The sequence below is a fragment of the Syngnathus leptorhynchus genome, chromosome 21 (assembly GCF_054491065.1).
Source record: "Syngnathus leptorhynchus isolate UIUO chromosome 21, UIUO_Slep, whole genome shotgun sequence".
Classification (NCBI taxonomy): Eukaryota; Metazoa; Chordata; class Actinopteri; order Syngnathiformes; family Syngnathidae; genus Syngnathus; species Syngnathus leptorhynchus.
The window spans coordinates 5,999,635-6,027,049 of record NC_141215.1 but is presented as its reverse complement, the minus strand read 5'-3'; the positions used below and the strand labels follow the sequence as shown (position 1 = coordinate 6,027,049).

General features: G+C 44.5%; 1 protein-coding gene across 4 annotated transcripts; it reads left to right on the top strand.

Annotated features, from left to right (window-relative positions):
• Positions 1–8,914: 8,914 nt before the first annotated feature.
• tfec (transcription factor EC) lies at positions 8,915–16,868 on the top strand. 4 transcript variants are annotated; one of them, XM_085902378.1, is made up of 8 exons: positions 8,915–9,138; positions 12,097–12,348; positions 12,809–12,910; positions 14,053–14,098; positions 15,075–15,131; positions 15,209–15,284; positions 15,770–15,917; positions 16,037–16,868. In XM_085902378.1, the coding sequence occupies exons 1-8, from the start codon at positions 9,061–9,063 to the stop codon at positions 16,481–16,483; spliced, it is 1,206 nt and encodes a 401-aa protein (XP_085758504.1). In that variant the 5' UTR covers positions 8,915–9,060; the 3' UTR covers positions 16,484–16,868. The 4 variants fall into 4 exon arrangements, with proteins under 4 accessions (XP_085758504.1, XP_085758502.1, XP_085758505.1 ...); XM_085902376.1 differs by having other exon boundaries at positions 14,053–14,173; XM_085902379.1 differs by lacking the exon at positions 8,915–9,138 and adding an exon at positions 10,326–11,856.
• Positions 16,869–27,415: the final 10,547 nt, after the last annotated feature.

Here is a 27,415-nt window from a genome sequence, read left to right as displayed (position 1 = left end):
ACTTGAGATACTGTATGTGATGGTTGGATGTTGCGACACCTAGCGGCCAATCTGGGCATTGTTTGCAGTGCTTCACTGACCTTTGCAGGTTTCCAATAAATGAATGAATAAATGCATGAATGAATCAATAAATCAATATTTATCATTTCCATAATTTATGTATCATTATTACTACTACTTTTGTTATGATGTCTTTCATTAATAGAGGGGGACTAACAACCACGTGTCTAAAGCAAATTAGCATTCATAGCTTTGGTTCGGCTTGACAGCGGAAGAGACAGGCGTGTATTGACGGGGCGTTCAGGAGCAAAGCGATGTGCGGGAAGAATGTCAACATTGTCTGCTCGGAGGCACCACTTCAAAGCCGGGGTGCGCTAACCTCCTCTCAGCGGTGGCGCGCACTCTTGAGCGACGCAAAGTGAAAGTGAATGCTCATCCACGGTCTGCAGACTCTTCCTGGGACATCTCTTTGAAGTCCCAAAATGGATCTGATTGACTGGCTGGACAAAAGTCCACGCCAAAACAAGCATTTTGTTGTTTTGCCAGAAGATGGAAACCGATTGGACGTGACTCCATCTTGCCCTCACTCACTGTGCTAGCTAAGTCAAATTAAATCAGACTGTCAAAACAAAATAGCCGTCTCGCACTAAAGGCTGAATACCGACGTGGTTGATGGATGTTCGTTTTGCGTCACGGGAAGTTTCTACCTGAGCTGTTGGCCTGGAGGCTTTCAGCACCTTGGCTACCTGATACTTGGCACACCGGGATACCTTCAGTTTCACAGTTGGATAAAAAAACAGATAATTACGACATCACGAGTTAAGGACAATGCAGCGCCGTTATCCTCGTGTCGTAAAACCATTCAGCAGGTTACGCTAACTCATGAAACAAGACGGAGGAAGGAAGGAAGGAAGGAAGGAACACCTCAGGCTGGGTCGTATGTGACTCGGTTGTTGTAATGATGCCTTGCTCACGGGCAAACAGAGAAGCTCACAAAGCCCTGGACAAAGACGGCGCTTCAACCTCCCCCCGTACAAACGTCGCCGTTGTTCCGACGTGAACACCGTGACGGGAATGCGGCGAGGTCGACAGTTTGCAGAATGACCCCCACAGGTTCTCACAGTCTCGCCAGCATTGTCCACAGAATGAAGGCGACAGACAAATGAATATTGGTCAAAATAAAATTTCTGACCAGACTTTTTCCAGAATACATTTTTTTCCAATAAAATCTTATTCCGTTTTGATTGGACGCATGCTGCTGCTTATTGTTTTTATCCCATTGATGTCATGCGAATTAGGTTAGTGGCAAAACTCAACCGCTGACGAGTCCCGGTAACTCGCATCAGAAGGCGCGCTAGCATTTAAAAAGAATTAAAAGACAATAAAGTGATTGTGTCACATTTGATGTCCATTTTCAGAGATGTTTCCATCAAGCCGGTGCATGATCGGTCGGCGAGATGCCCGACAGAGTTTGTGGAATTCTGGAGCGCTGCAGTTCTACTCCGCGTGGCCCAGCACCAACGGCTACGGGTTCCAGCCTCGCTATCCCTATGATGGCGCATACGGCAACATGCAATCATCTGCCTTGTACAATGCCCAAAACACATGGAAGGTAAGCAAAATAAGAATAATCGCCATGATGGCAGATTTTGTAAAATACAGACGGTTTTGTGTTGTAATTTCAATAACCGCCGCTAGGGGGCACGCATCTTAGTTTGTTACGCCGGGTTGCCATTGGGAACGAGAATGGAGAAATCCGCTTTATTTTCCTTGCTTTGATTCAAAATTGAGCCTGAGTCGGATCGAAAAAGCGCCAAATGACTCCCAGACTGACCACGGCGAGAAGGGAATAGAAGATAAAGATCCAGATGGGGCGACATGAATCAGATTTATAAAGGAGGAGGAAGAGAAAACATCCCGACGTTAGATGGGTGACTGATAGACTTCAAAGCATTGCTACGTGATGCCTTTGGATTCTGTAGGAGGTCTTTCATGTGCATAAGTTGCTGTGGCCACGATGTGTTTGTATGAACCTGAAGGAACAAGCAGGAGGAGGAGAGGATGGGCAGGACTCGTGAGAATATGCTCAGGTGCAAACGTCCTGCTTGAACATGGAAATAAAGCCTTGAAGAATTCATTGGACATGTTCTCATCTCCAGAAAATGCAATGCCCTTGGCGACAAATGTTGCAAGTCAGCAAATATTTAAGTTTGCATCCATCACTTTTGAACCCAGTGTTGGGTTCGAGATTTGACCCAATTTCTAAAGGAGGACCAGCAGTATTTTTTTGTTGTGGGATGTCACTTTGAGGTGTAAAAAACACAAGTAAACATGGCCGCTACGCTTGGGGACAAGTGCGAGTTTGTTGCGTTAAGATCTGCGGTCACAGTGGCAAGTCGGCGTGTCATCAGGTGCCGTGGGACAAACCAAAGTTTTTCAACAAATTCAAGCGTGCCTTGAACGTACCGTACTCCGAGTCTGATTCGGATCATCCGTCTTGAATGATTGAGGGCTTGGTAAACTGGTTTGGATCAACTCACCGCAACAACAACAAAAACATTGCTACTGTAGTTCACAAAAAAAAAAAAAAAAAAAAAGGCCTTACAATCAAATTGTTGTCCAAAATCAAATCCAATTGGACTCGGAACAAATCTTTCCCGTCTGTTCTAACCCTCAAATATCTGGCATGCAGCGCATACTGTCAATTGAGTTAGCTAATGAAATCAAGCTTCCGTTTTAAATAGTCATCCGTGCTTGCTGACCAGAGTTACTGCGGTCCCACCTCTATAAAAAGAAAGATCTAAATAAAGCAACAGAAGAATTAGGAAGCTCACGAAAAATCTTTCGTCTCTCCCGGAAAAAGACATTTTTTTTTCAATTCATTTTTGCGATTCATCTTTTCCCAAACGCTAATTGGTTTGCATTCTACTCACGCATCACAGCTCCCCAGTTGACCCTTCCCCGGCTACTTGCACACTGACACAAAAGAGAAAAAAAGAAAAACACAAGCCACTTTGGGATGAAACATATCATAATCCCTCATAGTAGGCTGAGGTGGCGGCGAAAATGTGTGTGTGGGGGGGGGGGTGATCTGAGGCCACCAAGATAGCTTTTCACAGTGTCCAGACACACGGAGAGACCTCCGGGAAGGAAAACTGTTGAGGTGTTGGTATGAGACTCCGTATGACACCCCTGGGAAGAATTAGCCGCCAGGGACTGCCAATGCATGCAAAGAATGATCATTAAATCAAATTGATTGTTGATGAAGATTGGCATTGAGCTCCTTTAGGGCATTGCAAATCATAAAAGTGAATAAACTAACAAGCATCTTTTGTGAAATGAAGTTACATGCTTTTATGTTTGACGGCTTATTAAGAATGGAATGTAAGATTTGGAATGGACAAATTATATAAAAGCGGGTGGGGGGCACTTATAAAATAGCGTGATATGATCTTAAAGCAGATGCACCAGATGGACAAATGTAAATAATATCAATAAATAAAATAATAATCAATTATATAAAAAAAACAACAATAAATATAAAAAAATATATAATAAATACAAATATAATAATGACAGATATTCCATCACTCGGTGGTGGGCGTGGCCGAGCCCTCTGGCATCCTCAGTTTTGTTGCGATTAGCGCCACGGACGGAGCAGGTGTCTAGAAAAAAATTCCACGGCCATTTGAAAACTCCCCGGCCCATACCGGCATCCTTTAATCCTATTAGGCCTAATTGAGTGAAGTCGACAGTCTTTTTCAGTTAAACTATGTTCGCAGACTAATAGGATTCAAAAGGGGAAGGGAAGGGAAGGGGAGGGGCCAAAAAAGGTACAATGAGTCAGAAATGGTGGCCGGGCTGAATCGAACCGTGCGGGTCGGGGACCGGCTCGGGGCTTCACGCTGGTTCGGTGGGTTCTGTATTTACGAGGGAGGGAGGTCTCCCTGGAGGCTAGATAAGCTCAGAGTGGGGCGGGAAGGGGGTGTTAGATTCACATAATTGGTATTCAGGGACCCCTAGTGTGTTTGTGTATGTTTACTACACAATAGAGACATTTAAACCAATAGCGATGATGGGCACAATTACGTTTTTTAGTCAAGTCATAAATCAGGAAATGGAAAGAATGATGTGGATCAAAAGCATCAGGAAGTGGAACAATGTATTTGTTCCTCTCCTAAAAATGTGGGTTAAATATTGGAGTTGTATTGGCCTTGTGATCACGATATGACTTCATCACGCCTCGTACCTTCATGGATGCTCCACATTTGTGACCATTCCGTGACGCCGTCTTCTGAATTGAGACGAGTGACAGAGATCGATTTTTTGATTAAGGGAGGTCAGAACGGGCCAGCGTTTGTCCGGTAGCGTCCAAGGAGTCGGACGAGAACCCGACGGGACTGAGAGGACACCCCTTTGAAGAAGAAAAGTTTACGAAAGGTTTGGAGAGACAACGGGGGGGGGGGGGGAAGGACAGCAAAGGCTTGTGACCTTATTTGGCCTTCCTAAGCATTTTTTTTCCAATACATACTATTAATGTTGATCATTAGCAAGGCTAATGTCATTTTCAGGTTTTAATTGGAAGGCAGGCAGGCGCCATTGCCATGTGTTTGAAACGGCATTATTAAAAAACAAAAACAAACGGAGTCCTCTGATGGGACGGTCCAAATGAGACCGTGGCTATACAAAAGACATCCGCCTCCCTTCCGAGGACAAGATGAAGGGATTCCCAGAGTCTATGGGATAGCAAAACGGTGATGTCTATCTCTTAATCTCGTTAAAAGGGGAATTGACATTACAGACAATACGTTTTTCCGAATGTGATTACTCTGTTATCACTAGGCAAAATTGAATTTCATTTGGTTTCCTGCTTGTCCCGTTTGAACATCAGTCTTTATGAAACACGCCCAGCGCGTATATAATAGTTGAAAGGTCGAGGTCAAAAGGCTCCTCCTTCCCGTGCGGGACAATGTGACTCGCAGTTACCCTAAACTGAGCAATGCGTTGCCAATGGCCCGTTAAAAGTGGCTCAGACTGTGAAAAATCCACAGGCACAAACCCGCCTCTGTAGTTCTGGGAACCTGAGGAGCTCCACGTGGACGTACGTGAGAAACCACTGCCAGTCAGAAATGTATCAAAAGAGTTTTTGAAAATCATTCGGCTGCGGAGGAGTCAAATGTTATAAAGCCTCATTAAAACCTACGGAATGTGTGCCGGATCTCACACTTAACCCGACGAGGCCTCGGCTAGCCCCCGATACGTCCGAAATTCGTAGCGGCGTCACGTTTCAAATGTTGTCAAGATTTCCAAATACCGAGCATTTTCTTTTGAACTCAAAGCGGCGCCATCAGGAAACGTCAATCTCGTGTCGTCCTAGCTAGCGTCGGGGCGAGACCGAGACGGCTAGCGCAATTAGCCACGTGACCCCCGACCCTGCTCGGAATAATTAATGAATAACAGAAAGGGATAAAGACAAAAAGCGCAAAAGTGGTCTGCCTGAGCGGCGGGCTGGGCATAATACATCCAAGAATGCCGTTAATTGGCCTTGCGGCTTTCATTCCTTGCCCTATTTCTTTCAATTCATTGACTCAAAATAATGGGTTCAGGTTCATTATCAACAGGTCAGAAGCTCTGGGAGTGCCCAAATTCTACAGCCAAAGGCTTGCCAATCAGAAGTCGCCGGCGCATGCGGACATGTGTGAACGCTAACGCTCGCGTAACAACTTGACCGCGTTTATTCCCGTCAGCCGTTTTGGAAATTGGACGTGCGTGTGTTGTGGTGTTGGGACACCATGCTGGAATATAACTGGTATGGGCAGGTACGTACGTGACACATGACCGTGCGTGACGCATCCACTTCGGATAAATAACGAGAACGACGACGGTCACGCAGATGATGGCGAGCACAAACGCTGGCGTCTTGGTTTTATCTGAGCATTTCCTAGCAGAATGTCAAATTTTACGACGGCGTCATGTGGCTGGCTGTCCGGCAGAAAGAGCAGCTTTCTGATATCATGATGATTTCTCATCTAGAGTCATATAGAAGTTTCTGGAAAAAATGATAACTTTTGATTTATTGACACCAGAAAGCCACGACAAATAACTACTGACAACTTTCCGGAACAAATCTTTTTTGTTTTTTTCTTCACAATTATGTTTTAACACGGTATTCCGACTTTTTGGGGCGACTGAAACTTTGCGTGCCTCCGACACGTGATTCGTTCAGACGTGAAAGTATTTAATTGCCGCGCATGCAAGGTTTCCCATACCTGGGCGAGTCATGTCAAGCAATTAATACCCTGAAACAGGCCTTTAATGTGAGTCTTTTGGTCTCTCGGGCTCCCCATTGTGATGAAAAAGATGGGTGTCGTCTCACGTTAGCCTCGCGCAGGTGTAAGCGCGGATGAAGAGATAGACGGCGGCAAAGCCCATCAAGAGAGCCACAGAGACAAACATCAAGGCACAGGAGATGAGACGGAGACGGAGTGAAGTGCGCAAATATGTAAATGGTGACATATTTTTTAAGAAATGACTGATGAGAGGGAAACTTTGAGGTTATTCCGGGTTGTTTTTTTTAGCTTGATTGGCGCACAGGCATTGACTTAGCTTTCAAGGTGCTGCCTGTACTAAAAGTACAGCATAGACAAAATGTTCAGATCTCAGAATCGTACTTTCTTACGGAGTGCCCCAGGGGTCAACTCTTGGTCCTTTTTAATTTTGTTTTGAGGGCTGACTGTTGGAAATAAATTCTCACCATTTTGTATGTTGTAAATGGCGCTCTGTGCTTTTGAAAGTTTTGGGGGAAGGCCTTGAAGGCTGGAGTTCAAGGAGCGCTAAGATAGCCTAGCAGAGCAAAACACAAGTCGCTCTTTGTATCCACAGCACAAACCGTATAATATTAGTTCGGGTAAGGTCATAGCTTGATCTAATTTTCTGCTTAGTTCTCATTAAAAAGATATTGCATTATTTCATTTGCCACAATCGAGTTAAAAGCAAAGTCGGGGGGGGGTTGGTTGGTGTAATCAACATTTGTTCACCCAAAAAGCTTTTGAACAGCGCTTCACAAATGCAGTTAGGGTGAATACGATGCCCTTTTTTTTTTTTCATGTTTCATTAAGCTTCAAAGTTCAGACTTGAAAATGCATTCCTGGGAATTTTTTTTTTTGCTAGTTCCAGTGATTCAAAAGATCACTTTTGACAATTCAACTAACTTCTGTGCTCTTACCGCTTGTTGGCACTTTTTTTTTTTTTTTTTTTTTTTTTACAACAGGAGTCAGAGGGCACTTCCATGTTAAATCTTCTCTTATAATCGAATCCGTTGTGTCCTGCTCTCGTCTTCTTTCGACTTTTGCACAATAGTTTAACTGTTGCTATCCTTCACGTTGAGAGAAAGGATTGTGCGTAAACCGATTTTGTTTCCGATTCTGTAGTGGAACTGATTGACTGGAGACTGCAGGTGTCCTCAATGTTGTGTGTGTGTGTGTAGCTTGAGACACGTGCGTATCCGCTACGATTCCAGCACAGAGCTCTTGTGAGAATAACCGCCTAATTGATTTAGTTTGCAAAAATTGTATTATTCCATTTGACTAATCACATCTACTTGGCGCGGACGGTGGACTAGCCGCACGCATCTTCAAGACCCTTTTTTTTTTTTTCTCCCCTTGTTTATTTTGGATTGCTTTAATTGTACGACGAGTGGTCGGCCATATTTTTTCCCGCTGCAAAACTAAGATCCTGGCTACAAACTTTCTTTTCAAAATGTATGTTTTGGCAACCGTGAGGCCGAATTCCAAACGGTGCAGACAAAACATTCCTCCTGATTGGGGATATTAACAATAAGCACACAGTTTCCCCCGTGTAATCCGGTTAAAATGGCTTCTATATTTAATTCATACGAAGATCATTAAAAGTGCAGCGGTGCCGCGTGTCCATTACGCATTCCTTTTCTAGCAGGATAAAACAGTCGTCAGATGTGCGAGCCGCACTTTGATGCGGGGCCTCAGAAGCCGGGCCGGCTGTTACAAGAAGTCCCTGATGTTTAAAACATGCCGCGTGCGCCGGCCGGGCCACTAACAAAGGTGAGCACTTGTGGCTCCGCCCCCACCTAAAAGTAGAATTTTCATTCAGCATATGATACACGTGAAGAAATCAAAATGCACAGCAGGGGGGAGAAAAAAAAAATCGGCAATATTAACAATAAAAGATTTGCTCACTTCCTGTTGATCTAATGACAAAATTGGGCATGTGCTTTTCGTTGAAGAACGGACAAGAAATAAAAGTAAAAATAAAACGTGATCAAGCGTCATGATGATCAATGAAACGTGATTTACAGTCAGTCACGTGGACACGCGAGTCAAACATGAGCCTCAGATGGCGGCGAGACATTCCTTTGGTCACGGCGGTTATAATAATGCCGGGATGGATGCGCATTTAGCTTTTAATGGGAGACTTTGTCAGAGGTGGCCATATTTGCTTACTGTGGAAACCTTAAGTGGAATTGCTTTACTGAGTAGGGAGAAATAAGTCCGAGGAAAACTTTTTTTTTATGCCTTTTTGTGTGATGTTTTTTCTTTTTAACTCATTCAGTGCCATTGACGGCTATAGACGTCAAAGATATTAACTGTGTTGGTAGTGAATGAGTTAAAGGGGGGGTGGTAAAAGTTTTTTTTGTGTGAGAGGGCTTATCTGGTCTGCTTGAAGAAAAAAAAGAAAGGCCTGACAAGGGAAGTGGCTGTCATGGAGATAACCTGGCAGAATGTGCTGAATTTTCTGCAGGAAGGAAAAGTGCGGCGATGTGCATGCAGAAGCAACTTATTAGCATCTGGCTAGCCCAACCGCCGTTGGTGTTTCTGCTTCTGTCAGGTTTTTTTTCCTCAAACACACACACACACAGAGGAAGCGGCCCGTGTTGCTCCCCGAATAAGCTGATGTGTCATGCCTTCCTTTCCTCGTTGATATTTCTGCAAAGTGCAGGAAAGAAGCCGCCGGATCTTTTCTTCTTTCTCTTCCCTGGTCTCGCTCAGAGAGCTGGGCTCTCAAATTTACGCTTTGCACTCGGCGATGGGAGAAAGCGCCTGTGCCATGAGTCGACGTTGCGTGGTCAAAGTGGTTGCATTGACGGAGATTCAGCTGCTGCAGGTAGGGGGAGAGGATGAGTGGAGGGGGGGGGGGGGGCGTAAAGAAATGCCGCTCACTCGTGCTCACACCTTCGGAAGTAACTACAACCATTCGCTTAACTTGGCTCGGTAGCTCGAGTCATCGCATACAAATGAATCAGAATCTCCTGCAGCTCTGTATCAAACATAAGGCTTGGGGGCGCGATCTGGCCCTGCTGGATCATTTTATGGGGCCTGACAAAATATGTCATGATTACTCCCAGACATCTGTTTCAACTATTTTTTTTAAGCATAAGAAAGCAACTGATTCAAATCAATAACAAAGATGTCATTGGTGTTTGCCCATAGTGTGTTCACGTTGGCAGGTCTTTCATAAGCAGCTGGATTTTTCTGAAGTGAAAGGAGAACTTAAGCAAGAGTGAAACTTTGTTGCACAAGAATTTTTTTCCTTTATAAGCCCTACAATAACTTTGTTTTTATTTCCGAGTCTAATCTTACCCTGAGTTACTAAGGCCACGACGGAGTTTTTGCATTTTTTAGCCGGCTTTGTTTGCGTCATCACGACATTCCGTTCGGGCTCCCTTGTTTGGGTAACAAAAGTCTCTAACTTGCAATTTACATCACTGACGCCAGCTTTTGTTGTTGTTGCTCAATTGGATATTTGAGCCACTTATAGTTGGCATGTCAGGAAAAGTGTGCAAATGCCTGCAAAACAAAAAAATCAGCCAGTGAACTCAAACACTGCCTCAATTGTTGCAGCAGGTGCCAGCACGGCTCCCCAAAGAGAAACACTCAAGTGTCTCTAAACCCAAAAAATCCCAAACTTGGGCCCAGATTGACTGGATTCTTCTCCCATTGCTATCCCAGCGAGTGTGTGTGTGTTTGTGTGTGTGTGTGTGTGTGTGTTTAGGACCGCTGATAATCCTCTGGCATGTCCTCTTCACACTTACACAGACGCACCATTGTGGAGTTCAGCTTCGGTGACTGAAGCACCGTAACCTCTCCAATCTAATCAGATTCCTTTAAGTGGATAACAAGCGCGTCTCCGTCATTTACAGTAGCGAAAATGGCAAAGTGAAACCAGAACAGTCAGCTCACACACACACACACACACACACACACACACACACACACACACACACACACACACACACACACACACACACACACACACACACACACACACACACACACACACACACACACACACACACACACACACACGCACGCATAAGACGGCGGCGTGTGTGTGTGTGTGTGTGCTGCGTGGACAAGCTCTGACTTGCCCATCGGAAAAAGAAAATAGATTGACTAACAACCGGCATCTTGTTGAGAGAGATAAGAGTTCTCAGTGACCACTGACAAGACGAGCATTGTGGCGGGGATGCTCAAAATTGATTTTCACCGTACGGTCAGACTTCATATTCGTCTACAAATGATTTGCATTTGAAAAAAAAAACCAATCAGACTTTCCTCCGAGCACCTCAATCTGAAACTTGTCTGTGTAGTAATTTAAGGAACTGTATCCCAGTGAGGAACTAATACTACCTTGTGTCGCTTTAAAAATGAACAGAAGCTAAAGGTTTCATATTAAACTGTGAGTTCTGCAATTTTTCATTAGGTTTATTCGCGATAATATCGATAACCCTAACCCGTTTCTCAAAACGGAACTGAGATAAAAAACTCCAGAAACAGCCTGAATTGATCTATATTTGTAGATGATTCTTCTCTATGGCTAATAAAGTAGTATTTAAGCTAACCGAACATAAATGGCGTCACACAGCCTGGGAACAAAAAGCGCCGTTACTATTCCTAAGGGCGGATATCCTGAAGATTGCGTCATCAATGCGACCATTACCAAACATTCTTCTGAAAAAAAAAAACATATCGGTGATCGACCAGTCAAAAAGGTCAAGCTACAATGGAATGATTCTTGTAATTGATTAGCTGAGTTCCGTCATGGAAAATGATCCTCATTGAGACAAAGTTCAGGCAAGTTCGTATCATTTTCTTTTACCTACGATAGACATTTGGATTTCAAACTCTTGCTTACAATACACACATTATTCGATCATCCCTAAATAGTTCGCAGGCCATAAAGTCACGACAGAGAGTTGCATTGTCAGTGCGATAGAATTAATTCAATGACACGTTTTGGGTGAAATATTACGTCTGAAAATAGTCAACATATTCTCGCTTAGGACCTCCAAATTGTTTTATTGTCGGCGTAACCGATCGTTCTGAGCTCTCCGCATTGACGGCGACAAACGACTAAAAATGGCATTAGTGGAGTTATTTAAAACCCCGATTGGAGAACAAGGGTCATTTGTGCTGCCGCAAACCCCTGGAGCAGGCAAAAGAGGACCTCGGGAGGTGAGCGCCGATTGGCCGCTCAGACAGAAAGGGGCGGTCCTAGTGAATGGCAGACGTCCTGCAGTGATGAAACCCCGGGTGATCTGACAGCTGGGCCATTTGAAGTGATTGTCATGCTATGCAACATGAAGGCTTATCCCGAGCTTTGGGCCTAATTAGTTCACTTAGGGGCCCTTTTATAAAGACAAGACGAGGGACACCGAGTCATTAAGGAGCCAGAAGATCAACAGGAGAAGCAGCAGACTCGCATCCTTAAACTTGTCTGTGCTGCTCCGAGCAAACAAAGTCAATCTGAAGACTTTTGAGAATGCCACACTTATCTGACTGCGGCTACTACACCATGCGGGATGCGACAAGAGCTTCAAACGTAAGAGCGTTGAAATTCAGTCTCGGCTTCGGTCAATTGACCATACGTGTTTACGATACAGCTTAAAAGAAATGATTGTCAGTTCTATGATGAGTTAAGTCATTTTCCAGAAAATGCAGGCCAGCTGTTAGGCTTCGTAGAAACCTGACTCACGACCTGTTCTGCATCCCCACTGAGATCATCAGCATCTGCGCGATATACGTTCGTCACAACGTGTCTAACTTCTTCCAACTTCTGCAGGTACAGAGCCAACTGGACAACACCAAGTTCCACCTCCATCAGACCCAGAGCCAGCAGGTCAAGCAGTACCTGACGCTGGGTTCAAAGTTGGCCTCGTCGGCGGCGGCGCAGGGCCACGCCGTCCCCCACGCCCCCGGCCAGCCGCTACCCACCGTGCCCATCATGAGGAACGGACACATGGGATCCGTCAACGACGGCAGCAACCCCGACAGCCCCGTCACCCTGATGACCATGGCCAACCACGACGGAGAGGTGAGCGCCTTGCGCAGAAATGAAAGTTTCTTTTGCTGCCTGGAAGGAAGTGAAATTGCTCGGGGAACAAACTCGCTGACACATTTTCCCGTCATTGGCAATGAAAGCATTCTGATCTGCGGTTATTTAGTTTATTACTGCGAGTGACTCTTCTCAGTCCTCCCACATTCTTTTATCAAGATACCAGGGAAAGGTTGTTTGGGGAGAAATACTGTCCAGGAAGTACATTTATCTCTCCTTTCTGATGTGCTCGTCAATAACTTCAGACTTTGTCATCTCTGACGAAATAGTCTCTGGCGGGAGGAACTTTGATGACAGATATTTTTCCCAAAACTAAATGCTAACTTAAGAATTTCCCATTATTGGATGAGACAGCGAGGGAAAGTCCCTCATTCAGGTGGACCTCAACGATTTTCGGGTCTCGGTCTTTGATCCACTCTTATGACTTTTGTTCTTTTAGTTCCCAATGGATGAAGTGATTGACGATCTTATCAGTCTTGAATCGGGCTTCAAGGATGGAGGCTTGGATTGCATGGAGTCGAACATCCTGATGCAAAACAATGTAAGTCATCTATCATCTCCTTTATAGGACCACCAGAAATGGAAGGTGGCAGCTTGGGAAAAAGTAGTGCGAGGGAGAAGTCTGGTCTTGGGGGTCTTGGGGTCGCTATCTTTGAGGTCAGCTTAAGTCGAGAGACGAGTCAAAGTTCATCAGGGCTTAGCAACAGTTCTCACATCAGTCAAGAAGATCATTGCTGGTCAAGTAAAGCCTCCAAAGTTGATGCCAATGAGACAGAATGACAAAATCTTTCTGCTGGACAACATGATGAATCCAGAATAGGGTCAGCGGTACTGATACTACGGGAATCTACGATGAATTCCAAGACCAGCATGAAGGATCATTCTGATTGATAAAGTGACATGGAGCTTAACCTAAAAGATACCACAACAGTGGAAAGGCGGGGGTGGCGGAGATAAGGCCTAGTTAGTCAGCTTCAAACGAAAATATTCTCGGGTTCTTAACACCAATGGGAATGCACAGGAATGACGTTGTGACGAAATATATTAGTCAGACCGATTTCTCACTTTGTCAACACAATGAAGTTGTCCGAGACTGTCCGATCCCGATGGGAGGAGTCCTTGGAATCTTTTTGATAAGCTTCTCCTCCTCCCCTTCTTCCATCTCGAGGAGATAATGAGGGAATAAAAATGCATTTTTATTTTGTTTCTTCTTAACCCAAACAGCCCAGAATACTCAAGGTGGGACTTTCACATGTTCCCATAAGTACACAAATGCAAATTAGACACACACGTGGTGGCTGGCACGCTACATGTTGACATCCAGAACCATCCGTAAAATAGCGTTCTTACTACTTGCATTCTCAGACAAGAACGACAGGCGTAGAAAAACAGTTTTGCTGTTGACCCAGCTCGGTCTTTTCATCAAACCAAATGCTATTTTCAAAACAGAGCCCATCTCTGTGTGGGACGGAAGAGGTTTGAAAATGGGGCATTCGCCGAGGTCAAAGGGCGGGAGCCGTCTGAATGGAGGTCGTGGTAATCAACTTTTTTTAGGACCTTGTCGGAGTTCTTTAAACTTGGTGTTAAGTTGTTTTGACTTGCGAGGAGCAACGGGAGGACTCTTCTACTCATTCCAATCGGATCCTCCGATTGACCCATTCGTCTCCTTTTTGTTACCAACAGGTGTCCCTCAGTAGCAGCATGCTGGACGTGTATGGGGGTGAACAAGGTATGAACCCCTCTAACGGTGGACTGAGTCCAACATCTAACCCCACAAAGCTCACAGTAAAAAGGGAATACACAGGTATGAACTCATACCATAGTCTTAAGAAATACTAGCAATTTGATGATGACAATAAGATAACTACAAAAAAAAAAATAAACAAACTAAAAAAAAAACGGTTTATTTTTTCATGAGCTATCCTACGCAATTTCTCCTAAATATATCAACTTGATTGAAATCCTGTTGGTTTAAAAAAAAAAAGAGAATAAATCAAAACGCTTTCTCCTAAATATATCAACCTGATTGAAATCCTGTTGGTTTAAAAATAAACGAAAAAAATAAAATAATATAAAAAAGCTATCCTACACAATTTCTCCAAAATGTGATATGAACCTGATTGAACTAAAAAAAAACACACACACACACACACACACACTGAGACACATTTCATGAATATGCTGCATCAAGCAAAGAGGCCTAAACCATTTGAGAAATCCAACGTATGGCCCGAAGAAGCCTCCATTCTCAGTGGAGCGCGGGCACGGAGAGGACAATATGCACCTCCACGCACTCCAAATTGTCTTGATTGAATCAACAAATTGCCAAATCCAATTTCAACTCCCTAATGATGTAATTTGCAAGAATGTGAATACAAATATAAATGCACTGGCATTTTCTTGCCCCTCTCCAAGGCCGCTTCGTAAATTCGCCTTAATTACCGAGTTGGCCGTTCTAAAAAAGTGCTCACTTTTTGTCCACAATGAGCTGCACTGGGCTCTCATTCATTCTGTGCGTGAGCGAGTGTGTGTGAGAGAGAGGTCAAGCCCGCCAAGGCTAATGCACGGGCGGAGACGCTACGTCGGGGCCGACCTCCGCTCTGAGCGCCCTCAGTGTCTCCCTTGACTGGACCTTTTTGTCTGGATCAGACCGCGTGGCTAATCCATTTGTAATATCATTTTTCTTTGTCTCCCCCCCCCCGCAGAACACGACACACGGGTCATGGCCAAGGAAAGACAGAAAAAAGACAACCACAATTTAAGTGAGCGCCATAACCGCCATCGATTAACCCGCCGACTGATGAGCTTTCGCTTCAACTTGCTATTTGTTGACTTTCAGTCGAAAGACGGCGAAGATACAACATCAACTACAGGATTAAAGAACTGGGGACGCTCATACCAAAGTCAAACGATCCGTAAGTTGTTTCCGTACCAGCTTTGGATTGGAATCCGCCGGCCGTCTCGAGCAATTGAACTCTGGCGTACATTTAAATGGAAGGTCGGCCATGTCACGGCGGCGCCATTAAGGCGGGATAAAGGAGATTAGTAGCTTTGATCCAACTGGGCTCTCCACACCTGCAGAAAAATGACAATTTCACTACCTTGCCTTTAAAAAAAAAAAAAGAGGTAATCTTGGAGTTCCCTTATTCAGCTCATTCTCCCCCCCCCGGGATTAATTTTAGACACGAGGAAGTATGAGAATGGACTTTCTACATTGCTACTTAATTATTCTATTAAAATCTCTTCAGAATCCCATGTAAGGACCGGGGATGAATAATTGCCACGTGTAAATCATCATTTCTTATAAAAGAGTGTGGGGAGGTTAAAAACATCCACCGATAGAGAATATTCTTGTGGTTTAAAAAAGGTTATCTTGAAGAATTTGTCTTTTTCTGTGCAGCGACATGCGCTGGAACAAAGGTACCATCTTGAAGGCTTCGGTGGAGTACATTAAGTGGCTGCAGAAGGAGCAGCAGCACGCTCGCGAGCTAGAAAGTCGCCAGAAGAAGCTGGAGCAGGCCAACAGGAGGCTTATACTCAGGATTCAGGTAAAGCAAAACAAGAAAAATGCTATTTCATAGATGTGGGTGCTTCTCAGGAAGCATGGTCCGACCCACATTCACAGTTGTATCTTTTTGGGTGGGTAAACATTTTTGTTTTCCCGCAGGAACTTGAGATCCAGGCACGGGCGCACGGCCTCCCTAACATGGCGAGCTCATTGGGTACGACGGAACTGAATTCGCACCTCCTCAAGCAACAGCAGTCGTCCCCCCAGCCCCAGCAGCCGCCTCTCTACCAGGAAGACCCCAACGGAGATTATCTACAGCGGATAACCGTGGTGGCCGGAGTGCCGTCCATCTCGGTGCCGCCCGGGCCGCAGGACCACGTGGCGGGCGCCGACGGTTGCACCACCTTCTCTGACCCGCTGTCCCACTTTACTGAGATCTTCAGCGCCACTCTCAAAGGCGAGCAGCGGCTGGATGAGCTCCTGATGGACGAGGCGCTCTCCCCGTTCGGCGCCGACCCGCTGCTGTCGTCCGGCTCGCCGCAGGCCGCGTCCAAGGACAGCAGCCGCCGCAGCAGCTTCAGCTCGGGGGAGGGCGATGAGCTATAATGCTAAAGCTAGCCGGCTTCACAAGGCTACGGGACGTTTGCTCGCCAACTTTTCTGTATATATTGTACAGCTTATGGACCTCCCAGCAGAAACACACTCGTACGAAAAAAGGGAGAAACGGAATTATTATTATTTTTATTTTTTTGACAACACTGCAGTAGCTGTACACTGACTGACTCCAAAGAACTGCTGTCAACACTGATTTTTTTCATTTGATTTTTTTTTTCTCCCCGACGTGCCTTATTCAGTCATCTTCACTAACGCTGTGCCTTTTCAGGTTTTTATATTTATATATGCTTAACCTGTGTAATCCTAAAATATATTTACAGTGTATATGCTAACATGCTACTTTTTTATTCACAGTAGGGGTGGGGAAAATATAATAAACCCCTTTTTTGATACATATGCCGCCTTATTATTTGAAGATTGAAACTTTACTGGAATAGATTAGCTCGGTGCAGAAATCAGTGTGCAAAAATGGACGGGAAGTTCTACGGCGAATGCGAAGGTGGCTGATTGGGGATGCGAGAATGAGGAAGCGAATAATAAAGACAAGTAGTACTACAGTTGATGAATACTCCGAGCTGATGAGGGCTTGAGGGCGCATAATGACAAGAAAAATGAAGTGGAAAGTTTACAGTGAGGCGGGCTGCCGATAGTTGGCAGAAGTACGTTTGATTGAAAAGTACCCGGAAGACAAGAGCCTGTTGCCATTTATAGAGCAGAAAAATGATTTGTTACTTTGCCATTTTCTTGGAAAAAGGAAGTATTCCGATGAATTAAAAAAAACGGAATATACACAAAGAAAGACAAATGCTGCTGTTGGCCACTACTCACACTCACGCGCAGAGTCAAGTTGCGGATGCCACATATCCAACACAGGATTTGAAGAATAGACAAAAGCACTTCCCGACTTCTTCCTGCATTTCAAAGACGACACGTGGACAAAGTTGAAGGCTCGTTACACGCAAGGGCTTCAAACAGGATTTGTGGTCGGATGAGGCAACGGTGACATCACAACGGGGTGCATTTTTTTGGGGAGATCAAGTCAAGTTAAGACTTCACTTGAAAGCAAAGCAAGGTTAAATAGCGTCAATAAAATACACAACATAGAAGCTGCTATTATTTCCACCAGCGGGTGGCAGCAATGCACTGTGCAATGCACAACGGGAGTGTGCACATCACATTCTTTTGAACCACAACGCTAGTTAAAGAGCTTATTAACCATCGAGGGTTCAAGTGTGAATTTAGATGGATTTTATACCAAAAACATAATACCCAACAATTATTAGAGGAGATTTTTGTTGTTCTTGGTAGATTACTTTGCACATTTAGACAAATTCTTTGGGTTCATAAAATTAAGTAATGAACTGTAGTATATACATTTATATAATATGCATGTATAAATGGGTATGAATGTGGCAAATAAAACATTCTGGGGGCTAATTAGGGAAGGGTTTTTTTTTTTTTGGTCCCATATTTGGACCGATGTCTGTTTTGAATATATGGTCGGATTCCAACAAAAAATAATTTGTCATTTGGACGTTACTTATATCCCAAATTTACATCAGGTCCTTTTAGTAAATTATTTTGTTTTCTTACTTGTAGAAGAATTTTTGCAATTTTTTGTGTGCATTTTCAACAGCAAAATGAGCATTTTCAGCACTAGTCTAATCCTATCAAATATGTTGTTTTTTTTCCTACTAAATTCAATTCAGCGTCGCGATATGCACATCCCTGCATAAGGCCTGACAAATCTAAGGCAGGGAGGGGATGTCGTGAACCCCTCAGCCGAGGGGCGCCCTGTCACCAAAACGACGCTGTCAGAGTCGGCCTGCGCCGCCGCCGCCGCCGCGCTCGCTAGCGGGCTCTCTCTCTCACCTGTCGAGCCTGCCACCGCTTCCACTTAATCACCTCCTGCATATGCACGTTGTCTGCACGCGTGCGTCAATGCACGTCAAGGCACGAAAGCAACCTTAAAGGCCCTCAACTGGATTTGGAATGACACATCTTATGCGCAAATTAGGAGCAGCACGAGTTGAAATCATGACACGGAGAGCCACCGAGCATCACGTGTCGTGTCCGTTTCCGGTCGTGAGTCACAGATGTGTGACAAACAACAATATCCTGCCTCTCAAACGGCCCATTAACTGTGGAAATGACACAAAGGTTAAGGTCATTAAGTCATCCCATGATGCTAGGAGCCACTTGGAGGAAAAATAAAAAAAAAATAAGGTGCTAGCATGTCCCCTAGCGCATTTATGGAGCGACCGACAGTAAAAGAAAAAAAAAAACCAAAGGGGCGGCCGGGCCTTTCCGAAACGCAATAAAATTAATGCGATTTCCAGAGTTTTTTTTATTTTTTTTATGAATGGCGCCAGATGCCAAATCCATAACTTCAAACAAATTGACTCGCAATTATTGGTTGCGGTGCACCACTTCCAGATGTGCAACAGATGGGGCCGGCGCGACCCAAGGTGTCTCGCCCCGTGCTTTGTGTTATTGTGCTGTAAAACAGACGTATGCACGCCTGCGCCTGTGTTTTAAATCCCAGTGTGGGCTGGAGGTGAAGGGAAGGACAGGGGACACACAAACGATTAAAAAAAATCAAATAAAAGACGGAAATCTCCATCATTAGGTAAAGCGGCAATAGAGACAATGTAAGCATTACGACGGGCTGAAATTATGTAAAGGCAAATGAGAAATGGAAATGTGATCTCTGCTGTGTTGGGATTAAATTGGGCGGGAAGGGGGGGGGGGGGCAATTATGGTGCTTTTTTTAAGGGGTGCATAATCTTACAATATCCCTGCATTCATAAAGAATATTAGATGAGATAAGAAGCAGAGTTTTAAATGAGAGGGCTTTTTTTTTTTTACTAAAGTCAAAAGTAGTACTTGCAATTACTCTGATAATTAGCATTTGAATTATTTTTAACAACCATCCCAATTTGATAATTTTGTTGGGTTAAAAAACAAAAAAAAAGTGTTATGGCCATTTTGTTTGAGCAGACAAATAAAATTTTTGTTATATCGAGATCAACAATAACTGACATATAGGGGTTATTAAAAAAAACAATACTTTTATTAGATATGATTTTCAAACAAAATTATTACAGTTTTTATGAGAATTTTGTTTTTAACCGTACACTGGAACAATGTTTTGGGTTTTTTAAATAAACAACAATAAAAAAGTCTCACACACACACACACACACACACACACACACACACACACACACACACACACACACACACACACACACACACACACACACACACACACACACACACACACACACACACACACTTTTCTACCGTAAGCGGCTGCTAATCCACAGTAGCCAAGCGTGCCCCCGGCCGGTGTCTCACACACTCTCCGACACACTTTCAGCTCGCGTTATCGGCTTGACCTTGGACTTGCTCGCTCAAGAGAGGACCCCGATGGAATGATGTCGTTGTGTTTTTGTTTTATTTCTCCATAATGGACAGTGGGGGCCATGATGAGCTTCATTAGCAGAGGAAGATAACGATTACACCGATGCGCCCGCCCCCCCCCCTCCCCTCGCTTCTGCATTTCGGTGGTCTGATGGCCATCTCGTCTGCATTATTCATTCATCCGCCCACTCTCTCTTTGCAGTAACTCTTTGACTGCCATGTTTTTTCACTTCCCGCGACTCGGCCTTTGGAGCCGGCGTTCATCTATTATAGATGGGTAATTGTTTATTAAATGCAGGCCTGACCCTATTATGCCTATTAGCGAAGAGCGATACACTCCTCCATATTTGTCAAGATGGAACAAGAAAACAAGGCCGACGCCTCCGCGAGTGGGGCGGAGAAGAAAAAAAAAAGGTGTCTGCCATTGGCCAGCATCTCCTTAGCGCTTTTTCTCTCATTACCCTGACTCGTAATCTACCTCTGCCCTTTGCGGGCGAATCCCTGCTTCAGGCGTTGGGAGGCTAAAACTCCCCAACTCTGAAAGCGGATTTCTTCCCTCAGATAGGAATTAGCAAGAAAACGTGACTTTTCTGAACTCAGCTGACACTAGAGGTCAGTGTCGTAACAGAGTTGCGACTCGGGCTGCTCTTCCTCGTGAGCTGCAGGCTACAAAAGGAAAGCAATTCAGGTATAAAAAAAAAAGAAAAAGGAAATGAATTGAAATGGAATGATTAAGTTCACTTAATTAGTGGCTGGCTTAGGCAAATCAGCTTAGCTTGTATCAAAACGATTATTCCAGACAGCGGCGCTGATTGTGCGGGACGACAGTTGGCCAACATGCGTGCAAAAGGCGTGCAGCTAAAGCAGAGCATTGGAAAATTATTAACCGTACCGCTGCTTTATATGTCCATCATCTCGTCGACTATGCACCTGTCAATGCATTCAACGTAAAATAAAACACGAGAGGTCTTTTTTTTTCTTTTTTTTAAAGCCTGAAGTAAGGGCGGGAATATTATTTCTAGTAAAATATCCCCCAAAAAAAAATTACAATAAAAAAAATAAAATAAAGACCCACATATACACATGTCTACAATGTCTATTTATAATTTAAGCACGAGACACATGTTGCAAATTGGCCACATTTCCGAATAAATATCACCCGGGCCTTGGGAGCATCGTCCGTGCTACAAATGCTAAATGGAGATTAGCCTATTAGCTCTTGTTAGCATGTTTAATTACAAATAAAGCGGCGCACGGGCGAGGTGAGCTTCACGCGTGTCAACAAAAACGTCAACTGAATGCAAACATTTCCTCGGCGGTGGTTCTCCAAATAGCGTCTTTTTCTGCACGTTATGGAATTTGTCATGTTCAGCCGGAGCTGTCATTGATAGAACAGTGTGCGCTAATGTGTGTAATCTGCTTTGCAACACATCAATTATGATGGATATTGCTCCAGTGCTACGCTTGCAGGCTTTTTTTTTTTTTCATGCCAGCCTGCAGGGGAATCAGTCTTCTCTTGTTAGGCAACCTGTTTAGTAAATAATGATCCACTTTGAGGCTGGCTGATGCCGTATAATGGGATCTGTGTGTGTGTGTGTGTGTGTGTGTGTATGTGGTGGTGGCGCTTCGGTGCACAAGGATCAAGCAGACTCCATCAAAAAAAAAAAAAAAAAGAAAAGAAAAAAAAAAAACACTTAATGTGAAAGCTGGAATTCAATCACGCCGCGACACCTTCAGTGATGCGGCCGTATGTAAAATGTATAAATATTATCAGTGGCTTGTTCAAGTATTTCCAGATCTGTCTGAGCTAACAGAGACATTGAAAGTTAAATATTTAGATTTGTACTCTGTCAAGCCAAATTGATTTTTGTTACCCGTCCGCCCTGTTCCTTTGCCAAACTTCAAACTTAACAGGATGTACGCAACCTTTCCACTCATCACATTTTTTTAATTTTTTTTTTTTATTATTGTTGCTCATTTCACAAGCTCTTTATGTCTGGTTTATTTCTAAAGAAACCCCCCCCCCCCCGAAAAAACCGAGAGGATAGTCTGGGAAACTCCCTGCCAGTTTCGTTTTGCTTCAGATACTTCAAGACATCACTTTAAAAAGCCAAAAAATGCACAATTACCACAAACCGACTTCTCAAATGATCTAAAGACGAATCAACTTCATATTTTCTCTTTCTACACGAAATGACAACGGAGAATCCCTGATACCGCCACAAAAAGCTTCAAACTTCATTTCCTATCTTACAAAGACATTTGAGACAATCCCAGCCTTCATGGAACATTTTTATCACATCTTTTAGCCCTTCATCTGCTCAAGGTTCATAAAAGCCAAGTTTCATGAGGTTGGGTGTAGGTGAACAGGTGTTACACACCCCTGTAAATGACAAAACTGGATGAATAAGTACACCTCGACTCTAGTAAAAGTTGGAAAAGTGGAAAAGGCTCCACCCTTCCTCTAAGTGGAATGGCTAAATGTCCCAATACTAAAAAACATATTATTATTATTATTATTTGACAAAGTCCAGGCATCTCAAAGCAATCTCAAGCTTTATTTTGGCTGCGATTCCTCCACATCCTGTTTTGCGTTCAATTAACCTAACCATAGCGACGTCCAATAAAGCCAACATCCACATTGCAGCAGCTCCTTTTTTTTTCCAATTCCGACACAAGTTCTTCAGCTTTCCTCGGCCCACCAAGTAAGCTGGAGAAAGATTCTCCCTCCGGGACCCGATCACATGGAGATCCCTGTCAGATAGATCTCCACTACGCTGCACTTCAGTCAGTGGGTAAGTCAGCACAGGTAACAGACGAGAGAGTGAAGGATTCCTCTTCGGTCCAAACATTTTTTTTTTTTTTTGTGTCAGCATAAAACCCCTGAGCTGCATTGAGACCAGCACTCTTCCTACATGTGTGTTTCTTGTTTGCCTGTCAGGCGAGCTTTTTTTTTTTTGTCAGATCGGGGCAGACACCGATGGGTATTCTATTTACTTGACGCGCGCTGCTCCCCAATGTCCCATAAAGCCCTCTCGCCTTGCAACTAAGCCAGCCGGGGTTAAAGCTCCCCAGTAGACAGCAAGACTGAGTACCTCCAAACTGTGTGTGTGTGTGTTTATGTGTACTGCTCTCTCCGGTGTAATGGCTTTATTTATGAAGTGGCGCTTGCAGTAACAGGCAGGCGATAAAAGGGGGAGATAGCGGCGAAAAGCTGCTGAGCATGTGACGGCGTGCCGTGGCTTTGCCAAGATTGATTCTCTTTGAAGGCGGCCCAAGAAAGAGTGGTGGAATATCATCGATTTTGCCGCAGATACCTTGAAAGAGTAACCGAGTTACCGGATGAATTACTGGACTGGATGACTTGATATTTTTTTTTTTAGGTTGATTAGTTTATTTCTTTGAATTTATTTTTTATTGGATTTTGTATTTTAATTCCTTGACTTTAAACTGTTTTATTGATTTATTGATTTTTGATGACTTGACTTAACACTGTCATGGCAAAGTTAACATTTATAACGAGGGATAAGATCATCTTTCATCATCTTGTCTCGAAATTCTTCAGATAAGGTCCGAGATAAATCCCGTGTCAATACGAGACAAACCACACTCCCCTGTAAAGTCTCAGCTGTCGTCCACATCACAAAGCGAGTAAAATGAAGCGAAGGTGAACACTCTGAGCATAAATAGCGTCTGGTTTTTTTTTGGCCTGTATACCGTAGCATATTTCAGCCGGGAAATTTGCAGCTAAAACAACACAAGCGTTCAGATGCATCATCTCAGTAAACTGCCCATTTGTTAGCCGGCTTGTTCTAATCACCGTCACCGTGAGATGTTTTGCCAGGTGGACAGACGGACGGACGGAGGGAGGGAGGGACGGGCCCCCGATGCGGCCGCTCTGATCTGAAGCAGCTGCCGTATTAGTTGGAGAAATCAGCCTATGCAAACAAACACCCTGCCTGCTTCGCATCCCCGCACAACGCGACGCATCTGACGGCCATTAGAATCTTGTATCTGTCTTGAATCAGTCCCAAATAAGTAAGAGTATCATTATTCATGATTAAAAATTGTTTGTAAAAGACATCTGCTGTGTTTTAAGATTGTGAAAACAAGCGCATCAACCGCATGGGTCACCCTAAGGTGATACTTGGTGTACGTCACGAAAAAGTGACACAACTCAGGAGTGAGGTGATGCTTGAAGTTGTAAACCAACTGCTCCCGGTCTTCCTAGCACTTAATCCTTTCATCCTGAGCCTCAGGAAGGGACTTCTTCAATCCCTCGAGCCCCAGGTCCTCGAGCACCATCAAAGATGGACAGCACCAATGCCGACGACATCTCCACCCTTGCGGCGGTTTGGACTTTTAACTTTATCTCCCAAAGCAGCTTGTGATACTCTCGGGTATCAAACTCATGGCCCGGGGGCCAGATACGGCCCACCGTATCATTTTATATGGCCCGCAAAGACAAATTGTGCATAAACTTCATGTGTCAATTGTCTTCACTTTTGAAAAATTGCTTGCAATTTCTATTCTTCTTTTTTTTTTTTTTAAATGTATAAATTGATTCATAGCCAGACTATTCCACGTCTCAGCACGGAGAGATGTTATCACGAGCCACTTGGCACGAGCGCCGCCTTCAATCGGCCCTCCAATTAATCTTCGACACCGCTGATGATAAATAACGACGCGGCGGTAAATAACGTATTTACTTCCCGGCGTGCTTACGTGTCCGCGCCACCTTTCTATCCCAGTGGCTTTACAGTTCAAACCATCATTCAAGGCTTAATTGTACCCAATCACCACTGAAGGTCACTCTGCAAAACACCCGCAATACTTTATCTACCCTGACCAGTGATAGATGCCCCCCCCATCCCCTTAACACTCCTCTTTGCTCATCACCGGTGATTAATACCCAAAAAACGGAATAGAAAGCTTGTTATTCTTCCGAGGGGAGGCGCCGCCGCCGCCGCCTCCCCTCGTAAGAGAGACGGACAGCGAGAAAGAGATACAGGAAAAATGTGACCCCAGAAATCAAAAGTGATAATCCAGAACGCGTGTGTGAGCGAGTGTTAAAGATGGCTGAAGGTCAGAGAGACATTGAGGCAATCACGCTAATGAAAACAAACGAGGGATTCGCTCGGAGGGAAGGGAGGCGAGGAAGCCATGGGAAGAAGAGACGTTTCTGGCCGACCTCAAAATAATCAAACACAACAATGCTGGAGGAGAAAGTACAGACGCAAATTCCCCACTGTTCTTTTATTGACATGGTCTCCTAACCTGATGTCTGGTGGCGACACACACACACACACACACACACACACACACACACACACACACACACACACACACACACACACACACACACACACACACACACACACACACACACACACACACACACTGTACACAAGCAAACAGGCATGGCAGTGGCAATATGTGAAGGTTATTCCTGCAGAGGGATGACAGTGTTTATTCAGGGCGAGCAGGCGCATTCTGTGACATTCAGCACGGGGAGCATGATTAATGCCGTCATATACGTACTGTAGAAGAAGAAGAAGGAGAAAAGGCAGAAGGAGCTCAAATGTGTGCCTTGAAGAATACAAATATGCTTTGATAGCTGAAACGGTTCGAAAATATTTGAATATTTATAATACTTCAATATATTTTTTTTTTGTATCTGGAGCTTCACTAAAATCAACACTAGCACCCCCAAAACAAGGCACGATGTATAAATAAACAGATTTCCACCTCTAACATGAAAAACCGCTGACGCGGCTTCTCAAATGGATCCTTCGAATTGGGGCAAAACGCGAGACTTAACGCGCTCCGATGAGCCAAGTCAAGCAAACAAACCACCCAAACAGCCGCCCGGAATAAACCGAGTCAGCGCCTCTCTCTCTCTCTCGCTCGCTCTCTGACAGCATCCTGGCTGAGCTCGGGCGCTTCACAGGAAGCCCTTGAGTTTATTTTTCATATGGAGGGGATTTGGCAGCTATCAAGTGGTGGCAGGCCAGTATCAAACACATGTCTGGCTTGTAAACAGGCTGCTGGCTCCTCTCCAAGCTCCCCGCCGAGTTTGGAGCCAACTGGTGACACTGATCCCGCCCCGACAGTAAGGGGGGTAATGGAGCCTTTAAACATCCTCGCCGCTATCTATATTGTATTTAAGACGTGTCATGTTGGTTTTGTCTTGGCATGTGTGAATGTCCCTTTGCTTGTTGTTGACATGGATCCTTTTAGCCCCTAACAGGAGGCAGAGCGCAAGGAAGCGCTAAGCTGCTTCACACACACAAACACACACTCGTCAAAAAGCATTATTCAGCAGGTCAACAGCCACTTTCACCGCTTGCGTGTGTACGCCGTTGCACAGCCAGCGCTTCGGGCTACGCTACTCCCAGAGAAATGATCTTCTCAGACTGGCTCCGTGTTGCCCTCTTTATCCTGACAGGCCACAAATAAATAAGCTCGCTCGTTCGCTCGCTCGCTCTCCCCTCAGACGTGACCGCCATGCCTGACGAGAAGCGTGAGGAAAACACAATCGCATTTTATTGTGGCGGCGGGCGGGCGGGCGAGGGGAGGGGATAAGGCCGATAAGCACGCCGTGTTTGTTGTATTTGTGCCACCGTGGGAAATAGAGAAAGGCCATGTGAGGACACAACAAGCATTCTCGGTCGTGCAATTTTCTAATACAAGAAATAGAATGCACAAATAAATAAATAAATAAATAAATACATAAATAAATAAATAAAATCATATATATTTATATAAATAAATAAAATAAAATAAAAAATCAATGAAACCGCGTTAAACATGGGATATTTAAATGGTTGCTAATGACAAGCATTAAAAAAGCTGCTCCCCAGCGAGAAACTTGCAGAAAGACATCTTTGAAGGTTCTCCTTCAAAAAGCCGCCAAGTCCTGCCTGCCACATCAGGGGACTTTGGTTATTAATTGAAGTTAATTTTCTGGGATATCAGTTTGCCAGGCACGTGGAGGAAGATTGATAGCCCCCACGCGGTTACCAAGTGCTGGGATGTGCATGGGGTGGGTGGAGACGGTGTGTGTGTGTGTGTGTGTGTGGGGTTCCTTCACATGCCCGCTTTCACTTTTATCATGCCCAAATCAAATTACAAACATCGGAGGCCAACGTTGGCTGGAGGAGATTTCCATAAGATTAATTAGGCCAAAGACAGACAGAGTGGGCTGGGCAAATATAAAATAATAAATACAGGAGGTGGTGACAAGGATGGCGGGGGGGGTTGGTAGAGTCATCAGAAGGGAAGGGGGGGCGCCTTTGGATGAAACATGAAGTCAATTGGACAATGGGTAATTAGTGCAAGCAGCAGCATTCTCAAAGGCACGGGGAGGACAGCGGCAGCCAGGCGAGGGGCTCTCACTTGGCCCCAGCCATGCGGAGGCCCGTACGACGGGGCCCACATTTAATTAGCACCACTTTGATACCCACAGGAGTGCCAGCGGCCCTGAGGGCAACTGAAA

Coding starts and splice junctions, on each gene's coding strand:
- tfec (XM_085902376.1), top strand. CDS start 9,061: ATGGGAGAAAGCGCCTGTGCCATGAGTCGACGTTGCGTGGTCAAAGTG. Junction 9,139..12,096: donor CGGAGATTCAGCTGCTGCAG/GTAGGGGGAGAG, acceptor CAACTTCTGCAG/GTACAGAGCCAACTGGACAA. Junction 15,132..15,208: donor AAAAGACAACCACAATTTAA/GTGAGCGCCATA, acceptor GTTGACTTTCAG/TCGAAAGACGGCGAAGATAC.